Consider the following 23,574-nt stretch of genomic DNA (forward strand, 5'->3'; position numbering starts at 1 on the left):
GATCGATAAAACTGACTCGGCAACAGGGATGAATGCCAGAAAGTGTGGGGACTCAAAGGTTAGTGTACCTACAGCAATGTTTAGAAAAGTGTGAGCGCTCTGCATCACTCTGGTTCTTCTCTCCTTGATGTCTCCTGGTGCACTGCCGTCATGAACCTACAGCTCCTCTTTCTTTGCCTCTTCTTAGCGGTTCTCATCATTCCTGCTGAAGTATGTATTTACTGTTTTTAACATACAGTAATAACACTGCAGTGTGTGATCATGTAGATTATTCTCAATAAAATGACCATGTCGCTGTGTGAAAAGATTAATTCAACTCTCTGCGATTCTTGTTTAGCTGAAACGTGAAAAACACAAAGATCGGGAATCTCATCATAAACATGGCATGCGTGGGAGAAAGAGGCCAAAGTTTAAGGATATCATTGAAGGTTAGTTCTTCTCCTAAATTCAATCCAAACAGAGAGACAGGCAACATTGCTTTAAATCTAATGGGACGGTGTTGATTTAGACATCTTCTTTGGTGATGATGATGACGAGGATGATGACCAAGGAGTTTTAGACTGGATTTTTGATCTTCAGTCACCAGAAGGTAAGATGGTTAAACACCGAGCTGTTCTGTCACACTACTAGTGGCATTCAAAGATGACCACAAGTTGCCTTTTGTTTTTTCCCAGGCCGGTGTGACCCGAATCCTTGCCTTAACAATGGTGTGTGTAGGGAGAAAGGCAAGAGAAGATTCAAGTGCGACTGTCCCAGACCTTTCAGGGGGAAAACATGCGAGAGAGGTTTGAGGGAATCCTGATTTCTCCACACTATGTGCACAATATAAAATGAGCAAAACACTACTGTAAGTCTATATTATGTCATCGTCTCAGGTCCATCAGTGTGTAGGAGAGGTAGATGTGGACGCGGTGAGTGTGTGCTGACTTCAACTCCCCCATTCTACGAGTGCAAATGCAAGGCGCCTTTCCAGCCTCCAGACTGCACAACTGGTATGGATATGTATTTTTGACCAGTAATTCAGAAGGACAATTTTTGTCTGGGTTTAATTGAAGGCAAGCTCATATCCTACCCTGTTTTTTCCCCTTCAAAGTTTCCACATGTGTGCCTAATCCATGCAGAAACGGTGGCACCTGTGTCAAGGATGGTAATGACTTTGACTGCACGTGCCCTCCAGATTTCAGAGGACGTTTCTGCCGTGTTGGTAAATAACACACTGCACATCATAGTTTTCCTTCTGCCATGCATCACTATAACTCAACATGTGGCATATTTCTTAGGCCCAGGTGACTGCTATGTGGGTGATGGAGAGTCATACCGAGGCAATGTGAGTGAGACAGATGATGGTGACGAATGTCTCCACTGGAACTCTCACTTCATCCTGGAACAAGGTGCTGATCCCTACAGCTCCTTTGAAGACAAAAACGGACTTGGCCATCACAACTTTTGCAGGTCAGGAGAGAATAAAGAGAATAGATGTATTTAATCTGCAGAATCTACAAGAAAGTCACATGTTTTCTCTGACACAGGAACCCAGACAGAGACATAAAACCCTGGTGCTTCTTCAGACGGGGCCTCAAGTTGTTTTGGGACTACTGTGACGTCACACTATGTCCTAGACCACCGGGTCAGCTTTTAAGCTACATGGACTTTCTAATTTTGAGTGCAGCCGAAAAAACAGTTTCTTGTGTATTTGTTTCAGGCGTGACGCCAAGTCAAGTTGTCCCTACAAAGCCTCAACCCACTTCTGCCAAGCCGATACCAACTACGAGAGCACCAACGACCACCCAGGCTCCACAACCTTCTCCTTCTCCTTCTCCCAGTGATGGCCCCGCTCTCCCCACAACCATTCCCACTACTCTACCGCAAGACTTTGACACCTGTGGTAAACCTCAGCCCAAGAGGGCCATCACCCGGATTTTTGGAGGTCTTAAAGTATCCCCTGGAGCTATACCCTGGCAGGTGTCTATCCAAGTAAAACCAAAAGGCTCAACTGGGCCATTCAAACACATCTGTGGAGGAGTTCTCATCCAAGGTTGCTGGGTACTGACAGCTGGACACTGCATGTAAGCATAATGTAGACTTTTTTAAAAAATGTGTCTCACTATGATCCTCACTGGTCTGTGTTGTTTGTATTTGTGAAGCCAAAAAAACATGAACATGCAGGTGGTTATGGGCAGTCTGGCACTGAGCAATGTGGAATCCAGTACTCAAACTATAGAAGTAGAGCGGGCCATTGTTCATGAGAACTACAGGGAGACTCCTACTGCTGTTTACAATGACATTGGTAATGCTACATCACACATTTCTCCCTGTTTTCATCTGTGATAAGCCTTGATGCAAGTTTTTTGTTTTGACATTTATCTAAATTGCATTCATTCATTCATTCATTCATTCATTCAAAGCTTTGTTGAAGCTCAGAAACACTAATGGACGTTGTGCCAATGAGACCCAGTTTGTAAAGACAGCCTGTCTGCCAGAAGGACAACTGCCTGATGGGATGGAGTGTAAAATTTCTGGATGGGGTGCCACTGAGGAATGTGAGTAAAGCCAAAATTCTGCTTTTTTATGCAAATCTCTGGCCCTTCAGGGGTGCATGTTTACTCAGTTTTATTTTTATTTTCATTTTTCATATTTACTGGCACCAAAATGGTGCGTGCCTTGTCTATCTAATCTCTACAGCTGATTATGGCACCAACCACCTTCTGGAGGCTAATGTTCTGCTGATCAGCCAGGAGAAATGCTCTGAACCTGTCGTTTATGGCAGAGCTGTGGATAATACTATGTTCTGTGCTGGCCACCTGCAGGGAGGGGTGGACTCCTGCCAGGTCAGTAAGAAAAAAAGAGTCGCTAACTTCAAATGATTCAGGTGCAGTAGTGCATGTTTCTACCCAGTCAGCTGTTTTCTCTTATTTCAGGGTGATTCTGGAGGACCTCTGACCTGTCAGCAGAACAGCACCCATGTTATTTATGGTCTGGTGAGTTGGGGAGACCAGTGCGGGAAGAAGAACAAACCTGGGGTCTACACACGGGTCACTCGCTTCCTGGACTGGATCAAGGCGACGATACAAGCAAATCCTTAAGAAGAATCCTCATGATTTAATTCTTATGCAGGCTGACAAATGTAATGACACTATTACACATGACTCAGCAAATATATTACACACGTCATAAATTGCCTATTATAATAGGAATGATGTGTTCAAAAAGTAAGAAAATTAATATTTTGCTGCCCAAAAAGGGGGTCATGTGCATCAGTGGGTGCATTCCCTGAATTCCTGAAGTAGTGACAAGATGCCTCCACAATGATGATGCTTCAGTCCTTCACGCTAAAAATAGGCAGGACTTCAATCAGGACAGGAAGAGTCAAATGCTGATTTTATTTGAAAATGACATTTTATCACCCTGTGAATCTTTATGAATACAGAAAAAACACATGGTGTAAATCAGAAGTCTCTTGTCTTCCTCTTGAGTGTTACTCTTCATGTAATTTGACCTCACTGGGTGTAGTGTTGGCTGTGGGGCCAGTGACATGTGAGGCTGAAGGCACGCATGTCCTCCATGGTCTAGTGAGCTAAAGGGGACAGTCTCACAAAGGACAAGCCAGTGGTTTACACACGGGTCATTTACTTTCTGAACTACAGTCCGGAGCGGCTAATCTGCAGCTTTAACAGATAGACTTCTCTGCAGAACAGAAGTGCTGTTTGAGGATGTAACCGATGCCACTTGGTGAAATATTTAGTGCACAAAACAACTACAGAAACGGTCATGTAGAAACAGACTTCTACAGACTTCACTACAATAATAGCATCTAGTTCTAAAGTGATAACTTCTCTCAGAATCCTAAAGGTTTGACATTTGATGAGTCTGCATTCAAAGCAGCTGTTTCAAGGTGTCCTGTGAGTTTAAATTTAATCCCCATTTGCATGCCAATCCCACGGCTCCTTAATCCAAAACAATGTAAGAGGCTGCGTGTTTGCTCCATTCATATCAATGCATGGGTTAAACATGGGATAAATGGGCTCTGTGCACTGCACACAGAAGGAGTGAAGCAGGGTCATTGCATCACCATCGTAGAATAACAGCTCCCCCTTCTGGAGATTAGCAAGTATGCCCAGCTTTCTGACTCTCTTTGTCACATTTAGCTGCTTCTCCTGGGTATCATGGCAGGCCAGATACTGTCCATCTCCATGGTATACGCACCAAGATGTGTTGTTGATACCCAGGCTGGAGGAGCTCTTAGCTCTGGGACCATCTGTTTTATCAAGTGACCCGGTGGTCACCCCGATCATCCAGAAGGGTTTGTCCTGGACAACGACCTCCCAGTAGTGTTGGCCATTGGTGAAACACTCTTCAGCAAGGACACTGTACTGTGAGTCATATGGCCGAGGGTTCAGTCCCTCGCCGACTGGCTGGCGTCTCCAGTGCACTTGTTTTTTATCCTGGGATATTTCCAGTTTGGGATGGGCTGTTTTGAAGTCTAAAGCTGGGGAACTTAGATCTGCAAACAAACAACAAAATCCACACTCATTACACATTTGCAGAGATAGTATGTCACAAAATGATCCGTTACTAACATGACCACGTTCGTGGAAAATGTTGGGACAGAGCTAAAGTGAGGTCATCCACCAGCCTCTCCACTGTTCTCAGCTTCTCGGGGTCACACAGATCCCTGTCTACTGCTTTGATTGGTGCAAATTCCAAAGGATCACTAAAAAAAAAAAAAAAAAACAAATCAAACCAAAGGAAGTAAAGCTGAAATGCAACCTCAGCTGTTAACAACATACTCACCACAATTTCTGTGATGTGATTTGCTGTTGAAAAGACAGGGGAAGTATTACTGTACATCCAACATAGTCACTGTGACTCACTGAGGCCGTAACATACCTGTAGGAATCTCAGATCATTTGTTTCCTGGATCAGTGATTTACTGGCTGCTCTGAATTTGTCTATCTCTTTGATTTGAGCCTCCATGATGCCCCTCTGTTCCTCCAGCCACTCGGTCGTGCACGCCTCTTCTGCATCTATGATCTGCATCATGAGACGCTCATCCCCATCCAGGACGACACGGATTCTGCTGTACTTGTCGGAGATTCTCTCTCTGAAATCTGCAGCAGATTTCTGGGAAATAAACACATTGTTACACATACAAAAATGGATTTTGTGAATGCATAATGGTGTGATGTCACATTGATTGTACCACTGTTTGTGTGTACAGTGACTCCAGGTCCTTGATGGCGTGTTCGGCTTCAGTTCTCCTCTTCAGCAGCTGGTTCAGAGTGGTCTCCAACATACTCTGAGGACAGAAAGTACAACAAGCCTATGTGGTATAAATACCACAAAAAGTAATTCCAAAAAATAAAATCACACAGATAGTGATATTCACCTTGAAGTCTGCGCTGGCTTCATGGAGTTGCAGTGCTTTGTGGTGCTTGTGTGTGCCAACCAGGACGCACAAACAGCACACAGGCAACCTTTCCTCCATACAGAAGAGCTTCAGCTCGTCACGGTGCTCCCTGCACTTCAGAGCCAGTGGATCACTGATCACCTCCACCACCGTGTGCTCCCGTAGAGCAGACCTCTGCTGGTGCAGCTGGGCATGAGCCTGGCACAGCGAGGCATCGCAGGTCAGGCAGGTCCTTATGGCCACCGAGGGCGCCTCTATGCAGTGGTCACAGTGGATAGCTGAGGTTGTTGTTGTTGTTGTTGGTGGTGGTGTCTTTTTGGTGAGGAAATCCTTTATTTTAGTTTGAAGATCAGTATTTATCTCCAAAGTGAGGTCAGATGGCAGAAAGACCTGACACTCTGGACAGAAGAAAGGACCATCACTGGACTCATCTGTCTCCCAGACAGTTTGGATGCAGGTGAGACAGAAGTCATGTCTGCACTGGAGCGTCACAGGCTCTGTGAAGAAATCCTGGCAGACGGGACACTTCAGAGTTTCTTCAACAGTCTCCATGGCTCTGCATGCACCTGGTGCGGTGTCTCAGTGTGCACTGGACTGCCGTCCTCCCTGCTCATTAATGTTTCAAAGGCCTCTCTTGGCATGCGCTCATGGGCCTCAGTGTCAGATTACTAAAGATGAGTTGATAGGTTCCAGTAGCTGTTTCAAACCATTGACTCTCAGGAGACCACACACAATTTAATGGCTCATTTTCAAAACAGGATTAAGAGAATTAAATTACTAATTGTCACAGAGCAGAAAGCAGAGCCATTTAAAAATTAATTAAAACTTCATTCTGGACTTTGAGTTAGCCTGAGGTTAATTTTCATAATCAATTAGGCCATGTGACATATTTATCTGTAATTTTATATAAATGTATATAAAAGATATCACGTGAACATAGGAATAACTAAATCCCTTTTCTAAAATATCTTGATATGTCTGTTTTGTCACAGTTAATAATCAGCTTTATTTGGTAGAGAAAACTTGAAACAGACATTCTGTATTTTTGCATTAATACGTTAAAACATTATACATATTTGTAGTTTTGTTGGACAACAAAACTGTTTAAATCTTATTTACAACACAACATCTCTTTTTTACCATTTTTTCTATCTTTGTCGCTATTCTTGTGCTTGCTGTGTTCATCGATCCACCGTACTCTATCTGCGTACGTAAACAACGTACATCACGCTCACTACGTAAGACGTGCTGTCCAGATATTCCACGTACACGTCGTTCGAGAATAGCTCAGTTGCGGCACTTCCCATCCTCACCAACGTGGGCTGTCTGTGTGGATGTGGCAGCGAAGCACCGTCCGGGCTGACTACGTGTCTTCTCTTTGCAGTGCACTCAAGTGTAGTTGTGGCCGGGTTTCTAGATCCCCGTACTGTCAGGTAATGAGTCATTTTGTGAATCATTTCTTCCGCTCATTCTTTTGCAAACAGCGGCTAGCTTAAACTTGCTAAAGCTAGCTAACATTAGCTAGCCCCAGTTCATATTGTCAACAGTAGTCCTGAGGCTCATTACTGACCGTCAAAGTACAGTTTATTCACGTCATGCATGTGTGTTTTATTTGTGCGAATTGCATTTCGCAACAAAAGCTATATCTGGCAAGATAACTTGATGCAAATAGCATCTTTACTGGGTCAGTGTGTCAAGTTCAAGCAGCAACCAGTGCTGATAACACTAGAAAGAGCAAGCTTTCCTATGAGATAAGAAGTGAATGGCGATAATGGACTTTGTGTTGATATTTTCTCCTTCATACATGTATAGTTGTCTAAAGGCTTCATCACACAATTTGATTGTTATTACTGAAAACCTCTATTATCAGCTGAGGTTAAAGCAACCTGGCACTGTTGTGTGTGTGTGTCCTCAGGTGTCAGTGCCATGTTTGCCAGACTGGCTTTGTGCTCTCGCCTGCCATCCAGAATATGGCAGATAAACGCCTGTTCTGTCTCCATCAGAGCCTTTTCACAGGCTAAATGTAAGTACTCAGCTATCCCATTATATCTGAAGGCTCTCAGCCTTTGATACTGTATGTATTCTGCGGTTCTGATGTGTTTTGAAATGTGTCCTTTTTTCACTTCAGTTGTGGTCCCACGTTCCCATGGCAAGTCTTTTGTACACCGTGGCGAGTTGAAGCAGGCCAAACGGATTGTAGTGAAACTGGGGAGTGCTGTGGTCACCCGTGGAGATGAGTGCGGTCTGGCACTGGGTCGGCTGGCCTCAATAGTAGAGCAGGTAATATTGATGACATGAGAAAAAGTGTGAACATTATATTATGTGGACTCAGCTACTTGGTACAAGACATGACAGACAGGCTGGGAAGGAAGAGTGTTTATTATTATTTTTATGTCCTCTCAGGTGGCTATGCTGCAGAATCAAGGAAGGGAGATGATGATTGTCACAAGTGGGGCTGTGGCATTCGGGAGGCAGCGATTGAGACATGAGATATTGTTGTCTCAGAGTGTCAGACAAGCTTTGCATTCTGGACAGAATCAACTCAAAGACATGGTGAATAACAAGCCTGAGCACAGATACCTCTCAGTCATAAACTTGTGTGTTATTGTTTTTAATTTAATAAAATCTCTGTTTCTCAGTCAGTTCCTGTTTTGGAGGCAAGGGCTTGTGCAGCAGCTGGACAGAGTGGTCTGATGGCTTTATATGAAGCTATGTTCACTCAGTACAGTATTTGCACTGCACAAGTACGTATTTGACTTTTCTCAAAGAATTAAAGGAAGTTAGCGAATGGTTTGAATATGACTCTTCCATCTGTCATCTGTCTGCCTCTGTAGATTCTGGTCACCAACCTGGATTTTCACGATGAGCAGAAGCGCCGCAACCTGAACAGCACTCTACATGAACTGCTGCGGATGAACATTGTGCCTATCATTAACACCAACGATGCTGTTGTTCCACCCCCTGTTCCCAACAGTGACCTACAGGGGGTAAATGTGGGTACTGTGTGGTGGGCGTGGTGGTGGTGGTGGTGGATGGCTTGAATGGGAAAACGTGTCATTTCATTTCCATTCCATCTTCACTGTTAACACATGATGTGTTTGTGGTGCTGTTCTTTTGCCATTTAATTTGTACACACAACATTTGGGGCATGTTGTTTTGGACCCGATTTGGACTGGAAACCTGTTGTTGGGTGGTGGCAGTTGATAATCTGAGCTAAGATGGTGTAAGATTTTTCTTTTGGCTTCTGTTTGTATTTCAGGTAATAAGCATCAAAGATAATGACAGCTTAGCTGCACGGCTGGCTGTTGAAATGAAAGTAGACCTTCTTATCGCCCTGTCTGATGTTCAAGGTACTGAAATAAACACAGATTTGTTAAGCATTAACTTAGTCTGTAAAGATATTAAGTTTAGAAAGGAACCAAAACTCTGAAGGTGAAAATAATAACAATTGTAGCTTTTAGTCAGGTTTTCTCAATAATATTAAATCATCTTGGATTGACTTTTTTTCTTCTTTGTCTCATAGGCTTATATGACAGTCCTCCTGGGACGGATGATGCTAAGCTCATTGATATATTCTATCCTGGAGACCAGCAGTCAATCACATATGGCACCAAGTCAAGAGTTGGAATTGGTGGCATGGAAGCCAAGGTCAGTGGGACAGAAAACTCTTTTATCCCTGTGTGTAAACACAGCAGAGTTGGATCAATAAATGCCAATGTCATGTTGCTCTATCATGTTTTGTGCATCAGGTGAAAGCAGCTCTTTGGGCACTGCAAGGTGGGACCTCCGTCATCATTGCCAATGGGACAGATCCTAAAGTTACAGGCCATGTCATTACAGACATTGTGGAAGGAAAGAAAGTTGGCACCTTCTTCTCTGAAGTGAAACCTGCAGGTACTGAGTAAAGCCATTTATTATAGAATATTAAACCCCTCTTGTTGTGATAGTGTTTCTACATTTGATGTGTTCACTGATAACGCCATCAGGTCCCACTGTGGAGCAGCAGACGGAGATGGCTCGACATGCAGGCAGGACTCTGGCCTCCCTGCACCCTGAACAGGTGAGTTTTCTCGTTCCCTGACAGGATGCAAGGGGTTGTGAAGTCATGAAATTTTAATTCACTTTGTTTGGGTGTGTTTGGGTTGTTCCAGAGAGGAGAGATCATTTGCTGTCTTGCTGAGTTGCTCACAGAGAAGAAAGATGAAATCCTTAGTGCCAACAAAAAAGACATGGAGATAGCAACAGCATCAGGTACAGACAACACGCTGATGGCACAAATCCTAAGCTAACTTAAGCTAACATTACATATTGGCTGGTTTGTGATTCTGAATGGATCAATGCATTTTTTGCTGTTTTTCCCCTTGCGTAGGTCGTTTCTCCCAACCTCTGATCAACCGCTTGAGTCTGTCAACTTCAAAGCTGAACAGCCTTGCCATCGGCCTGCGTCAGCTGGCTGTGTCCTCCAGGGACAGCGTGGGTCGGGTGCTTAGGAGAACCAGGGTGGCTAACAACCTCGAGCTGGAACAGATCACTGTCCCCATTGGAGTCCTGCTGGTGATCTTTGAGTCACGTCCTGATTGTCTCCCACAGGTCAGACCACCCTAGTGCTTATCTCATAAATCTGGATGTCATTCTCTAACATTTGTAAAGAAATAAAAGTTGTGTATTAAATATTTCGTTACAGGTGTCTGCATTAGCAATTGCTAGTGGAAATGCTTTGCTTCTGAAAGGTGGTAAAGAAGCTTCCAACACCAATAAAATTCTGCATCAACTCACTCAGGAAGCACTTTCAATTCATGGAGTTGCTGATGCTATCCAACTTGTAAGTAACTTGAATTATTACAATAATACTATAATCATTAGCTATTATAATATCTGATGTAAATATGCATGTCACGTAGGTGAGCACACGTGAGGAAGTTGAGGACCTGTGCAGACTAGACAAGCTGATTGACCTGATTATTCCAAGGGGTTCCTCCCAGCTGGTCCGGAATATCCAAAGGGCAGCTAAGGGCATTCCTGTGTTGGGTCACAGTGAGGGTGTCTGTCACGTCTACATAGACAGCGAAGCCAGTATAGACAAAGCTATGGATGTTGGTATGTGTTAACTGCATGCTCACTGTAGAACTGTATAAACTGTATAAAATAAACTGTATTGCTAACTTCTTGAGGAATAATCCAGACATGTCTCATTCTAGTCAGAGATTCCAAATGTGACTACCCTGCAGCCTGCAATGCCATGGAGACCCTCCTCATTCACAGAGATTTGCTTCGCACTCCTGTTTTTGACCAGATGATTGACATGCTAAGAGCAGAACATGTAAGAAAGATGCATGAACAGAGTATTTTTTTAATAGGATCCAAAATTCTTAACAATTTTGTTGTGTTCATGTTAAAATCATTGGCTGTTGTCTTTTTCATCAGGTTAAGATTCATGCAGGCCCCCGGTTTGCATCCTATTTAACCTTCAGCCCATCCGAGGTGAAGTCTCTGAGGACAGAGTACGGGGACCTGGAGTGCTGCATCGAGGTGGTCGACAGCATGCAGGATGCTGTCGACCACATCCACAAATACGGAAGCTCCCACACAGACGTTATTGTCACAGAAAATGAAGACACAGCTGAACAGTTCCTGCAGCAGGTCGACAGCGCCTGTGTATTCTGGAACGCCAGCTCTCGCTTTGCTGATGGATACCGCTTTGGTCTGGGTATGTGTGGAATATTGGGCATGGTTTTTCCACTGCGACTGTTTGCCAGCAAAATTGATTTTTTTTTTACTGCTTGTTTGCAGGTGCAGAGGTTGGTATCAGTACGGCAAGGATACATGCCAGAGGTCCAGTAGGTTTGGAGGGACTTCTGACCACCAAATGGGTCCTTCGTGGAGAAGGACACACTGTGGCTGACTTCTCTGAGCAAGGCAGTATGAAGTATTTACATGAAAACATCCCGGTCCCCCAGGGGGGTTTTTAGTTAGTTAGGTTCGCAAAAAGAGCCATCATCAGAACTAAAATGAGCTGTCTACCCGGTTTATTTTAAGGTATGTCTGCCAGTAGCATTTCATCGTATTAGCTGCTGCTTCACCTGTAAGTCCACTATGGTCTTGTTTTGTGACCCCTGTGTGTAAAACGGTAAACCAGTTTTTTTAAGTATGTATCTATTCAAAAGGAAATGAATTGTGCTAAAAGTGAGAGGAAAAACCGTGCTGTATGTGACATTGTGACATGGGAATCAAACACGGACAAAGTTCTTTACTACTGTAAGGTCATTTTATAGTAGCAGGGAAACAAAGCATTGTCTCAGCAATGATTTTTCTATTTATTTTTCTACATTCAAACTCTCTCCCTCTGTGGTTTTGTAATTTACTACCAGTGTTGTGCAGGATCTTGGCTCAGATGTTTATTTGCTGCTGGTTCTCTCTGCACATATAATTTAATAAATGCTGTACAGTTCTTTAATCATGCCTTGTGTGTGTGTGTGTGTGTGTGTGTGTGTGTGTGTGTGTGTGTGCTTTTAACACAGTCTGAACCTACATTTAAAGGTTGTGTTCACTGTAAGCCCTCATCGTATTTGAGCCTTATTGCAACAACTACAACTAAATCCTCCCGTATTCTACCCTAAAATATTTATTCCCATACACTTAATAGGAATAGGACATTAAAGTGTTGCACACAATTAAAGGTAATGTGGACATTGCAGTTTATGCTTAAAAAAGCGTGTAAAATGTAACTAAACTTGAATAAGGGGATCTTAAAAACTCCTACTTCCGGCGCCGTTGCCTGAACGCACCAGCCGTGACGCATGGGATGTGGGCGGGGTTTGCAATGCAGCAGTACTTGCCCGGTCACCTGGCGAACACAACTGTCATCTATCTGTTCGGATACTGAACATGGCAGAAAATAAGTCTTATACTATAGTAGAATACTTCGGCGGAGATGATGGTTACCGCTGTGGCTACTGTAAAAATCTTAAAGGAAATTTCTCTCATGGTAAGTGCATAATAAAGTAAAGAAGCAGCATAGCTATACGGTGTCACCGAGCTAGCTTGTGCTAACGATGTAGCTCCGTGTACTTGTTGGGCTGATAATATCATTAGCTTTCTAGCGGATTTCTAATGTCAGCAGTTCTGAGGTACGTTTATTAAACTGCGTGGCACCATCACACACCGTATAATGTACTCTTTTATTCGCTTTTACAATCTCGTTATTTGGTTATGTTTAGGATTTTTAGCTAGCTTCAGAGCGGTAGAGAGTGGGTTTAGCTATTAGCATCTCTTATGCCAACATACTGTACTAGAGTATCTTTAGGGATGCCAATCCAGCAAGATTTGACCACACTCTCGTATAATTTCTGTTAATCAAAAAATACTTTACTTGGAATAAAGCAAAGCAGACTTGTAGGGACGGACTAGACTTTTTGACGTCTCTAAAGCTAGCTCCAGAGCAGGATACAGCAGAAAACAGGATGTTGTCTGAGAAACGAACGTGCATAGTCAGTCGGAGAAATAGGCCTTGAAAAGACAACTGAAAAGACTTTTTGCTGGCATTAAACTGTTGTTACACAAAAGGACACGTAACGTAATCGTGGGGTTATTTTCTGAGAGACACATCAGTTAGTTTTGGGAGCTGAGTTCTGGAAATATGAGGAGAGGAAGGTTGGCAACATAACACTTAATTTATAAAAATGTTTCTCAATTTACTGAATCAATGGGCTGTCTTCACTAAATGTACTGTATGTAATCAGATAGTACAACTGGGATTTTTGTTGCAGCATACTGACTCATAACTTCCATCTGTGTGGTTAGTGTTGAATATGATTTGTTGTTACTCATAGTTCACTTTAAGATGATGAGAAAAAGCAGTGCATAGGACAGGCTATGGCCTAGGCTCTCTTCCAAGTCCAGTTTGAAGTGGTTTATTTTAACTGATAATGTTAATAATCCACAAACAACTAGTGGTCTGGAGACTTTATCAAAGTCATGTCCTGTTCTTGTAATTGTCGCACTGTCTGGGAATGACAGAGCAAACAGAGAACTGCTTGTCTAATTATAAATTAGAGTAAAACAAACTAGTTGTGTTGGTGACTGTAACGTGTACAGACCTTTTTGTGTGTAAACACAGATCTATATAAAATAGAAGCTTTCTAAGAAGACCGGAAAGGATTTTCTGTGATGGGATGGTGTCGCACAGTTGAGGTTAGATAGGTTGTCTAATTAGGGTTCAGGCTAGTCCTAATGCAGTCAATGGGCACCTGGGCTCAGAGCGTGCAGACAGAGCTGTTGCTTAATCTGGATAGGTTACATCATGTGGCAGATTGTGTGAAAGAAATAGGACTTTCACTTTTACTTTCTGTGTAATTCATGTAAGCCAGCAGTAACCCTGTTTAAGGTTAAAGGTGTCCTTAGTTTGTAGAGTCTAAATAAAAGCACACTAGATTAATCTGTCTCGTAAGGCCACCATGTGCTTAGCTAATGAGCTGTTTGTTCCTGCTATAATGCTTGTAGTTTCGCAGGTAGGCATCTGTGTACTGTAGATCAATTTGGTGACGGGATGTCAGCTGTGTTCTAGGCTTTTCTAAGCAGCTGCTTTGTGTTTTTCTGTGTGATTGGTGCAGCAGCAACAAAGTAAATGCACGTCCACACTACAGTGACAGACATCTGCCCTGTGTTATTGTCTCTCATGCCTCATTGGAGGTTGGAGAATGGATTTGGTGTGAATGATGTGAAAGCGCAGGTGTTCTGATATGATCATGGAAGCTGTTGCATGTTCATATTTTGTGGTTGAAGTCATTTGTTCTCTAGAAGTAACATTAGAAGACACATTTAAGTTATGTGACTTCCTGCTTAACTATTCTTCAGGATTTTGAAATGTTTGTTGTTAAGTTGATCACACCCTATCTTTCCTCAGAGGTATTTGGTATTTAGAAGTGAGTGCCATTGAAATACATTTATAATACTGTATAACCATTTAAATTCTAAAATTACTACATTTATGTAAAGTCATATGACTAATTCAGATTCAGAAAACAGCAGCAGCAGACACTGTTTCACACAACACCAAAGATTAAAAATAAGATAAGATAAGAAATAAGAATAAAAAGCACAACTAATATACACATTGAAATCTCTGTACCAGCTCAGGGGATAAGAATTGTGTCCTGTTAAATATAGGATGTGTATTTTGATGAACTGGTTTCACTTTTGTTCAAGTTCCTCAGTTAAAATGTCTGTTTTTTTTCTATTCTAATATAATAATGAGTCTTTTTGATGTAGTTTTGGTCATGGTCTGTCATTTGTTGCCTCATCGTGTTGTGCTGTTTTTTTGTTTATCGCTCTATGTTGTGTCCTTGTTTCTGTGGAGACATTCCCCCGGGTGATGCATGATTATACTCAGTTTCAAACTTTGTGTGTGTTGTGTGAACTGCTTTTAAAACACTCGGTCCCCCTGGTTGTTTAGATGTAAACTGATAGTTGTCTTGCAATGAGAGAGAGAGATTTACATTTTGCTGTGAGTGCTGCTGCAGACTATATATGGCCGCAGAAAAGGAAGGTCAGGAGTTGAAAGGGGGAAAGCTCAGATTCTGGGAAGAGGGATCTGCTGTTGCTACAAATAATAAATTTGTATGTTTCCACTGGGATCTTAAAGCACTGTGGGAATGCCCTTTCAGGGTTGCTGTGATATAAGCAAAAAATGTGCCCTTGTGACTCCCAAGCAGCTTCTTGACAAAATGCACCTTGCACATGCCTCCTATTTCAGATTTCAATCCAATTCAGTGCCTTTTGAAATGGATGGAAAAATGTTTACATTTTTATGGGCTTTACCACTTGTTGTTTCTTGCTTCTTATGACTTATAGCAATGCAAAGAAATCTCCAATTACTGTATTTGCTGCAGGAAATGATGTTATTTTGTTTTCTACAGGGATGTGGTCTCACACTATGACTGTACAAGACTACCAAGACCTCATAGATCGAGGATGGAGAAGGTTAGCAGTTCTGGTTTCTTTCAATTCCTTATGTAGGAAACAACCTCATAAACATTTGATGGAATGTCTTTGAGAGGGTTTCAAGTTACTGTATGTATAATGTATTTCACAATGTTTTCTTTGTCCTTGTTTTTCCATTTCAGAAGTGGGAAATATGTTTATAAGCCTATAATGAAAAAGACATGCTGCCCACAGTATACCATCAGGTAAATAAATTATCCTACTTATCAGATGTGTACACAGATTGTAACTACAGGAAATAAATAACCATGTGTGTTTTTTTTTATTACATTATGTTTTCTGTCAAGGTGTCATGCACCAAAATTCCAGCCTTCCAAATCCCACAAGAAAATCCTGAAGAAGATTAACAAATTCCTTTCCAAAGGGGAATTACCAAAAGGAGAGGATGATGGTGAGAGGATGTGTGTTTATGTGTAGAATAAGACTCAATAAAGCATGTGTACTGGTTGATAGTCTTTAAGTAACCACGGTTTTCTAACTTCAAACAGTGTTCGTACTGTTGTCACTGTAGTAAGTGATATTGATTTTGTGTTTGTAGGGGAGCCAATGGACTCAGTGTGTGAAGAGGCAGGCCCGCGGGAACATACTAAAGTTAGCAGTCTGGATGTGAAGTGTGCTGCTATCACAGATATTCAGAAGAAAGTGGCAGAGTGTCCCAGTGTCACAGAGGTCCAGAAGGAGGCAGGGGACGCCATGCCTGCTGGCTCAGAAACATCACGAAAGGATCCAGTATCCGTCTCAGATGGGAGACCGGCAGCCACTGCTCCCAAACCAGGTAAAACCGCTAAACAATCCGTTTCAGATGGCTGGCAGTAGTGATAAGCACCATGACTCTGTCCTCTGCTGCTTTGTAGATTGCTCCTTCTCAGTGGGAGAATTCTGTGCCATTACTCACATGTTTGAGATTGAGAGCAAACTGGATGCCATTTATCAGATAAATACCCAAACTGGACAAACACCTGCTGGCTGCAGGAACTGTATCAGATGTGTTTCTTACATTATATTGATAAATAGTTAAAAAAAGAAGTGAGTTTTATTCATGCAGCAGTGTTTGCAGCTGCATCATTGAGGGAAAAGAAAATGGCTAAATGCCTATTGAAGTGGTAGGAAGTGGTAGGAAAGGGTCCATTCTTCCTAAATATCAGATCATATAATCTAATTTATTATTATATTTATATATTATGAGCAGCACATAATGGTGTTGTTGCACTCAGTTTATGAATTATGAAGTTGTTACATAAATAAATTAACATAAATGTATGCTGTAATTTATCCTGGCTGAGGTAGTTTCATCCAGCAGTGCTGATTTACATTAGCTTAGCTGCCATTTCTTGCCAGTTGGTGTCACTGTTCACCTTCTAAAATGCTCCAGAGAGCAGGAGTATCTGGAGCAGTGTATCTGGTTTGGACTTATCCATCATGTTCTCCTCCTTACTCTCCAGAGCAGGATATCCTTGCCGCCAACTCACAGTAATGAATTAATAACACTCATAGCGAAGAGATAATAAACTCCCATTAGACACAGGAAGCAGCACTTTTTAACAACTGTCTGTGTTTCAGGTCTCAGCTACTTTTTTTCCCCTCTTTTCAAACATCTAATAAGAACCCCACACTCATTAATTAAAAGGCCTGGACATGCATTGGAGCCAGAGAGGTTGGCACTGGCACAAATTGATCCAGGTGCAGACATAAACAGGGAGAGAAAACTTTCAGCAGTGCCAGTGTCTTCCTGCTATTACGCCTGTGTCAGCACAGCACTAGTCTTCATTACACTGTCAGAAATAACAAGCCTTTTCAGCAAAGGGGAAGCAAGAAGGATTTACTATGTTTGAGCTAGTGGTTCTCCACTCCCACAATATTCACCTTCAACAGAAAAACACCTGGGCGTATCTTTCCTCTGATTTTATGACCGGAGTTCTTTATTATTATTTATAACTTTGGGCGGATTCCAGTTCTAGCTTAAGAAAACATGTCTGCCCTGCTTCATTATATACCTAGATGAACACTACCAAAGAACAAGAAGAGCTTGTTTTAATTATAGCAATGTGTTTGCAGACAGAAATTGTTTGGACACACACAAATTCTATTAAATGACACTTTTAGTAGCTGCTCACAGTTGACAGCATCTTCCTCCTACAATAAATACATGATTTGTTTTTGTATACAGACATTAGAGCACTATGTCACATTTCCAGACAGTTTATGCTGTATGTGCAAGTCTTATGTGTGTTTTGGTGGGCGGGGGGAGCAGGGAGAGAGAGTGTCATAGATTTTATGAAGCGCTAACCACAGGAACTGATCTGTCGGACTTTATCTTTGTCATGGCTGCATTCACTGTCCTCTGGAGTACCTGTGTCTGTGTATGTGTGAGGCTGAGGGTAGAAAGTTTGTTGTGGGAGTGTAATCACGTGGAGAGAGGCACGTGGACAGAGTGATTATGGATAAGGATATTTGTGTTTGTGGTTCAGTTGGAATGATCCACACTGTAGTTGTTGTTGTCTGTGTTAGCACTTTGAAGATCTCTACAAAGTTCCTGCTGAGATTTGTATTTACAGGATACAGTCTTCCTTCGAGAGTGGGAGAAAATAAAGGACCTGAAGTGAAAGTTCAATGTTGCCAGTGCTCCTCAGCCAAGACCACAGTTTCCCTCTTCCCCTGTCAGGACCAGTCGTCCTCCTCTTCCTTGTGACATCATCAGTGAGGGGAAAGTTATTGAGTGAGCTGATGGTGGCAGCTGGCAATAGGACAAGCAGGAAATGGCTCTCGTTTCCTTATTGCTCCAAACAGGATGTGGGCGTGTAAACTGTTGACATGGGATGCCCGGAGAGCTGGAGGGCTTGGCAAGAGCCCAGGAGGTTGTGGTGGAGGAGTAGGAGAAGGAAGAGGAGAGGGGGGGGGGCAGACAAAGGAGGACAGACAGAGATTCAGTTGCTTCAGAGGCTGCTTGTGTTGAGAAAGGAATAACAAGGAAGTTTGTTCTGTTAATAACAGTTCACCATCAATGTGCCTTGCAATAGCAAAAAACTTCATTCTTTCTTTATCTGATCAGCAGGCTGCTAACCACTTGGAATTCACCAAAACACATCAGGTTGTTCAAAGCATCCAAAGATGTGATGCAATGTAAAGACTTTTGATGTAGAGAAAGAAGAAAGTGATTTCCATAGGGCTGTCTGTTGAGATTCATTTCTCAGGCAGGAGGTACATTAATGCAGACGTGGCAGCCCGTTTGCCCAGAGGGGAGGCAAAATCTGCCCCAAATTCGAATCACATCAGTAACAGCAGTTCAAAGTTAGCACCTTTCTTACTCTGCGTTAAGTCCTATTCAGCAGGCAGTGGAACTGATGACTGTAATTGAGTTGTATAACTGGCTCTCTCTCTTTCTTCCACGTCCTCACCTGGAAGTGTTTTAGTGAAAGCTATGCCATGTCTTTTGTGTGAAAATAGATTACTTAATTGCCAGAAACCTTGACAGCACTCTCCTTCCCTTTTTGTCCTTTTCTGGGTGCAGGGATGGGAGCTGATCCAAGCCGGCCACCATGCAGGAAGGCAAAAGACTTAAGGAAGGAGAGACGTCTTCAGAGAGAGCAGATGAGACAACATGCCGATGGGGTCTCTACCATTTCCTCTCCTAACCAACCCACTTCCAGCCAGAACAACCAGTCCAAATCCCTAGAAGAGTTCATTAATGAGTCGTTGCCTGACAGCTCTTCTCATTGCCTTGAGGTGAGCAGAAATATTAAGCAGAGTGCTTTCTTTTCTCCTTTTTATGGGAATGGGAATAAACATCAGCCTATTGTGAGGATTCCAGCTATCATTAAGAAATACTGCTTTTGGTTGAGATTTTTGTCTCCATTTTGTTTGGACTGAGTTTAGCTTAAAAGTGTGGTTCCACAGAGCTCTCTTCCCCAGCCCCAGTGACTTCACCATGTGTTTATGTGTGTGGAGAGGATAGCTGGCCAAAGCAGAGTGGAAAAACCACCTCCTCCTAGTACGAATTCAACCAAATGACAGGCACACCACACAAACTGGGTCGCATTACCCTGCTGATGACATTCAAACCACAGTACCCAGCTGAGCCAGTGTGAGAGGACATGGAAATGAACTTTTGGCAGTGAGCAGAACAATGTAGAAAGATCCCTGGCAAAAAACCTCAAGCTGAGGTTGGTAGAGTAACGTCATTTTTGGTCTCGACCAAGATTTGAGCCAGATGCAGTGATGAACCAGGCAGTGTCTGTCTCTTGTCTCCAGAGTCCCTCCAGAGATTAGACCGGCAAGAACGTCTTCCAGCTCTTTTCAATTGGATTAATTTGTTTGCTTGCATTTGTCGTTCAATTTCACTAAGTGTGTGAGCACTCAAGGTTGTCCTTCTCAAATGAAGGTTAATTGCATGTTTTACAAGTCATATAATTGAGCGAGGCCTTAAATTGACCCATTTATCTGTTTAATAAAGAGCATTTGGCAGGGCTGCATCAGATTTCTGGCTGAAGCACAATTTGGAATATAAGCAGTTTAGTAAATCTGCCTGATGCTGGGACGTTTTGCTGATTTAGCTGCAAGCTTTAAGGGTTTCACACTGCTACTAGAAGATAATGCTGTTTACATTAAAGCAATTAAATGTAGTCTAACTCAATTTCAACATAAACACATCTGTCAGGTCATTTGGGAGATACAAATATTTTGCAAGCTGCATATACAGTGAGGGAAAAAGGCAGAAAATACAAAGACATTTAATGATTAAGCAACTCTTTGCTTTGCTACTACCATTGCATTTTTTTATTTTCTGTAACATTGGAGGAGCTCATTACTTTTGCAAAAAGATAATAACAATGACAGTAAGCACAGGTTTAGGTTCAGTGGTATCCTCTGTCCTGGCCTTAAATCCAGCGGGACTTCTATTTGTCACCACCAGGGGTCAGTGTAAGTACATAATACAGATCCCTCGGGCACCTCAGGAAAGTGTGGATCTGTTCTCTGACTGTTCCCCTCAAGAGTGTTGTCTACTGTCTCCACACGTTTCTCTTATTTTCGTAGCATTTTCTCTAAACCTCCCTTTGTTAAAATGCTGTGGTTTGGCAAGGATTGGTCTCTTCTATTATTTTGCTCTGTAATAACGCACAGTAAGGTCTTTCAGATCCAGGTTCACAGAAATATGTTTCAGTTAAAGCTTTTAGAATCAGGCTGCTGATCTGTTAGACCAGAGAATTTCCATGCTGTGTACTCACTGCTGTACTGTAGGCTCACCAGAGGATTTCAGTCTATCAAAAATATATCTCTAGATTAAGAATGAAATTAAAAAGGCAGAGCTTGAGCATTGTCCCCTTTTACAGAGGCCCAACATCTCTGTTTGACTAAAGGATATGGATGCCAAGTGTTCATATGAGACAGACCCACTTAGGTCCAAATCAAACAAACCCCAAGTTCAGTTCCTGTAGCATGTCCTTCCACGGGATTCATATGGCACAGCCTCTGTAGCCAACAAAAGCTTCCAAACGAAGAGGCGCTTAATTAAATGGGGCCAGAGGGTGAGAAAGTTGAATTCTTTAGTTTGTGTGATATTAGCAGCTCTCTGCCAATTTTTCTTTCCACAGTTCTCTCTTTTAAAATGTCTCCCTGATCATCCACAGCACACTTTATTCACAGCTCAAGAGTACAGCTTGAGTCTTAGATGACATGGTGAAGCACTGGAAATGGGCTCATACACACACTTCTTTAAATAGGCTAATGATTATTTCTGTATTTACACACAAACTATGAGGAGTACTTTGTGTGTAACGAGGAAGATAGACATAACACATCCCACTGTGTTGTTCTTGTTTTCATATTAAGCTGCATCTAAGGTGAACAGGAGCTGCCATTTGTGAAAACAAACATGTCACTAAGATGAAATGATAGAAGTTATATAAACAAAACAGACCTCCAGAGTGGTGCCTCATTGTTTGTAAAATGATTATAAATTGTAATGCCACTTGATCACAGGAGGGTGTGTATATGTCAGTCTCTCTCTCCTTTCACAGCTCTTTCACACACATTTTCTCTTTTTAATTTTTGATGTGTTTCTTTTCTGGTATTTTTAAGCACTTACTTTATCCTAGTACTTTTTTTCCCATTTTGATATTAACCCTTGTCTTGCACATATTCTTTTTGAAGGTGAGGCTAGTGCGCTCCAATCCCCCTAGCCCGCAGTTCAAAGCCTCTTTCGACGCCTCCTACCAGGTGTACAAACTCTACCAGATGGCCATTCACAAGGACCCTCCTGACAAACCCTCCGAGAGCCAGGTCAGAGGTTGGGAAGCATAGGTCAGCCCTCTCTAGGGCTACTCATTGGAGGAAGGGAGGGGCTCGACAAATATGAGTACATACAGGGGCATCAAAAGAACTGAAAGAACTTAATCACTTCATTTACACTATATGGTACTATTTAGTAAAATAGATAAGTGTTGTACTTTTTAAACTTCATAAGAAAAGCAGATGATTTTAAAAATTCTCTTTTACTGGTAACAGTTACAGCATACTTAAAGTAGTATTTTATTGTTAATTTCTTTTATAATAAAGTTTCTAAATCAAAAAAATAGATTGAAATTGAAAAAGATGTGTATTTAAATTGTGAAGGTCACATATGTGTTAGCCTGTGTATAAATGCAGGAGTCAAAGAGAGAGGAAGTGAAGGGGGAAAATGTTTCCATACGCCATGGCTGAGAGCGGTGTGTCTCCAGGTGTCTGTGTCGGCCTGCCAGGTTGTTAGACTTGAGCTGTTTTCGTTTTGGGGGTGTGCAGTTTGTCAGCAAAACCACCCTGACCTTCACACGGTTACCTTCTCTGCTTCCACCATCGTGCTTCCCTCACCATAGTTCCATATGTCTAGAAGTGGAATCTCATTCTAACTTAGGATAAGAGGTGGTGATGAGACTTTAATTTTCTTAGTGCGTGCAGACTGGTCGACTTTGTTTACCTTTTTAGGGAAGTCTGTGGTCTGTATGTGTCTAGTTTATATGATCCATTCAAACACAATTAGGGATTTCTGCTGCTCTGGACATTTTACACACACACACACACACACACACACACATACACACACTTTGGAATCCTGAATCCTCTGTAAGCAAGCTGTGGTAAAAGCTGGGTAGTGCACTAGCCTCATCCTCAAGTTTCCCATTATCCTTGAAAGAAAAGACACACTATCAGTCTCCCAGATTCCCATTGTTTGCATGCATCCATTTCTCTTTGTGTACGACAACCTGATTGAATCAAGTCTGAAACAGAAAACAGACCTGCTTGCACTGAAGACTGATGGCAGCTTCAAAGTTTTTCACTGTTTTCCAGCACTGTGCTGCACCTCTGTCCTCCCTTTTGTTTTCACTTTGCAGTTCTCACTGTTCTCATATTCGTTGTCGATAAATTGTAAAACCTCCCTCACACCCTGTGCTTGAAGGTGAGGCTAGTGCCGGTGAACTTTGAGGACCCTCAGTTCACGTCGTCCTATGAAGAGTCAGTGGCGCTGTACGCCCGCTACCAGATGGCCATTCACGGTGACGACCCCAGCGATTGTAATGAGAGCGAGGTACTGCTTGATTATTATTCTGCACGTCGTAGGGATACACCTGCACATGCAGCTTCTTGCTGCTTTTTTATTTTAATTGTTGGGAAAATTTTTTTTAATGATGGTCAGATTGTGCTTACACCATTTTTAGGGGCTAAAGGAATAGTCATCATTGGTAACTTAGCCATTTAAAAACTACTGCTTTATATGCAATGAATGAGAAGCTCTATTCAGTAATGAATGGGCTTGAATTTATTGTACACAGTAAATTATATTATTAACTGTATTTTATCTATACACACCTCAGTTTTTTTTTATAGAAATAAAAGAGGAGTCTAGTCAGGATGCAGAACTGCTGGACAACCTAAGAGGGCCTTTTGTCCCTCTGGGCTGGAAAAACAGCCTCCTCCTCCTCCTCCTCCTCCACCCTCCTGCCAGCAGGCCTCAGTAAATTACTGAATTCTCCAGCTTGTAAAAGTAAAGTAATTAATAAATAATAAAAGCTGTCAGATTTGGGCAGACTGTGGCAGATTCTTTCCTGGTGCCATAACACCCACTCTATTAATAGGGAGTGTGTGTGTGTTTGTGTGTGTGTTTGCCCCCGCAGCTTCAGCTCAGGGTAATAACTGTA

At 42.3% G+C, this 23,574-nt stretch overlaps 4 protein-coding genes across 7 annotated transcripts in view; 3 read left to right on the plus strand and 1 right to left on the minus strand.

The window, feature by feature from the left end:
* The first annotated feature begins 49 nt into the window (after window positions 1-49).
* On the plus strand, window positions 50-3,452 carry LOC114446857 (hyaluronan-binding protein 2-like). The gene is made up of 13 exons (XM_028422711.1): window positions 50-210; window positions 338-428; window positions 509-589; window positions 675-785; window positions 876-992; window positions 1,094-1,204; window positions 1,281-1,452; window positions 1,530-1,627; window positions 1,703-2,066; window positions 2,145-2,287; window positions 2,406-2,540; window positions 2,683-2,828; window positions 2,919-3,452. The coding sequence occupies exons 1-13, from the start codon at window positions 151-153 to the stop codon at window positions 3,081-3,083; spliced, it is 1,794 nt and encodes a 597-aa protein (XP_028278512.1). The 5' UTR covers window positions 50-150; the 3' UTR covers window positions 3,084-3,452.
* Window positions 3,453-3,911: 459 nt separating this feature from the next.
* LOC114447661 (E3 ubiquitin-protein ligase Midline-1) lies at window positions 3,912-5,959 on the minus strand. Its single transcript, XM_028424051.1, has 6 exons — window positions 5,387-5,959; window positions 5,201-5,296; window positions 4,888-5,121; window positions 4,792-4,814; window positions 4,578-4,711; window positions 3,912-4,501 (listed from the first exon to the last, which is right to left on the minus strand). The coding sequence occupies exons 1-6, from the start codon at window positions 5,957-5,959 to the stop codon at window positions 3,912-3,914; spliced, it is 1,650 nt and encodes a 549-aa protein (XP_028279852.1).
* Window positions 5,960-6,700: 741 nt separating this feature from the next.
* Window positions 6,701-11,861, plus strand: LOC114447127 (delta-1-pyrroline-5-carboxylate synthase-like). 2 transcript variants are annotated; one of them, XM_028423209.1, is made up of 17 exons: window positions 6,701-6,840; window positions 7,323-7,430; window positions 7,536-7,687; window positions 7,811-7,960; window positions 8,047-8,151; window positions 8,242-8,400; window positions 8,667-8,757; window positions 8,931-9,055; window positions 9,157-9,301; window positions 9,394-9,467; window positions 9,559-9,658; window positions 9,777-9,997; window positions 10,092-10,229; window positions 10,309-10,504; window positions 10,606-10,727; window positions 10,832-11,114; window positions 11,198-11,861. In XM_028423209.1, the coding sequence occupies exons 2-17, from the start codon at window positions 7,334-7,336 to the stop codon at window positions 11,374-11,376; spliced, it is 2,337 nt and encodes a 778-aa protein (XP_028279010.1). In that variant the 5' UTR covers window positions 6,701-6,840; window positions 7,323-7,333; the 3' UTR covers window positions 11,377-11,861. The 2 variants fall into 2 exon arrangements, with proteins under 2 accessions (XP_028279010.1, XP_028279011.1); XM_028423210.1 differs by having other exon boundaries at window positions 8,242-8,394.
* A 360-nt stretch (window positions 11,862-12,221) lies between these two features.
* ate1 (arginyltransferase 1) overlaps window positions 12,222-23,574 on the plus strand; it is a 41,523-nt gene continuing 30,170 nt past the window's right edge. The window contains exons 1-8 of one of the 3 annotated variants that reach the window (XM_028423631.1): window positions 12,222-12,392; window positions 15,322-15,385; window positions 15,529-15,591; window positions 15,694-15,797; window positions 15,945-16,181; window positions 18,915-19,129; window positions 21,554-21,682; window positions 22,836-22,964. In XM_028423631.1, coding sequence (XP_028279432.1) covers window positions 12,293-12,392; window positions 15,322-15,385; window positions 15,529-15,591; window positions 15,694-15,797; window positions 15,945-16,181; window positions 18,915-19,129; window positions 21,554-21,682; window positions 22,836-22,964 — 1,041 coding nt within the window. In that variant the 5' untranslated portion in view covers window positions 12,222-12,292. The remainder of the gene's footprint in view (window positions 12,393-15,321; window positions 15,386-15,528; window positions 15,592-15,693; window positions 15,798-15,944; window positions 16,182-18,914; window positions 19,130-21,553; window positions 21,683-22,835; window positions 22,965-23,574) is intronic. The other 2 variants (XM_028423632.1, XM_028423633.1) reach the window with 2 other exon arrangements.

Source organism: Parambassis ranga, chromosome 15 (genome assembly GCF_900634625.1).
Source record: "Parambassis ranga chromosome 15, fParRan2.1, whole genome shotgun sequence".
NCBI lineage: Eukaryota > Metazoa > Chordata > Actinopteri > Ambassidae > Parambassis > Parambassis ranga.